The 844-nt window shown below is 29.5% G+C and overlaps 1 protein-coding gene across 1 annotated transcript; it reads left to right on the forward strand.

The window, feature by feature from the left end:
• Positions 1 to 359: 359 nt before the first annotated feature.
• Positions 360 to 836, forward strand: NAEGRDRAFT_76949 (uncharacterized protein; the record flags this gene model as incomplete). Its single annotated transcript, XM_002668094.1, has 1 exon — positions 360 to 836. A coding segment is annotated over one exon (477 nt), but the record flags the coding sequence as incomplete, so codon positions are not given.
• Positions 837 to 844: the final 8 nt, after the last annotated feature.

An 844-nucleotide genomic window follows, 5' to 3' on the forward strand; every position in this document is an offset into this window, starting at 1 on the left:
TAAGAATTGCCAATTCATCATACTTGCCATTCTATAATTATATTCTTGCTCTTCTTAAAATAAAAACTTGCATTTCATACCTCATCGACAGTAAGGTCAGAGAACAAACATCTTCACAACAAGAACCAAAAGTCATTGAAAAGATTATTGAAAAGACAATAGAAATACCAGTAGAAAAGATAGTTGAAAAGATAATAGAAAAACCGTGTGCAACAAGTCAATCCAACGATAATAACTTGTCCAAATTTTCAGAATTTTTAAAAAATGATCAATTAAAAGCAATTGAATTGACTAAACAAATTGCTAGTGGAAATGTTAAAAATCCAGCAGTTCATTTAGTAACTCAATTATTTGGAAATATGGAAAATGATCATTATGTGGATATGTTGGCAGCAATTCAATTAAATCTTTTCAATCCATTTGTTGAAAAAGTTCACCTCCTTCAAGAGAATGATGCAAACGATCAAGATTTAAAGAAATTAATTGGACAAGAAAAACTTGTCATTCACATGCTAGGTCATCGTATTACAGTTGGTGATTTTATGAGATATTGTAATGAAAAATTACCACAAAAAATTGTAGGACTCATTAATACTGATGTTTATTTTGATAATACCCTGGTTGAGTTACATAGAATGCCACATCAAACTGCATATGTTATTTCAAGAAAGGAAACTCTAGTTGGTAATAAGCCAGATCCAATTAATAATAGAGATCAATGTGGTGGTTATCAAGGTTCACATGATGCTTTCATTTTCAGGAATAAGGATAAATTTGGAGATTCAATCATTGACAAGTTGAATAATATTAATTTGGGATATATGGGTACTGAAAATGTTATTTT

This window comes from Naegleria gruberi (assembly GCF_000004985.1).
Source record: "Naegleria gruberi genomic scaffold NAEGRscaffold_685, whole genome shotgun sequence".
Classification (NCBI taxonomy): Eukaryota; Heterolobosea; class Eutetramitea; order Acrasida; family Naegleriidae; genus Naegleria; species Naegleria gruberi.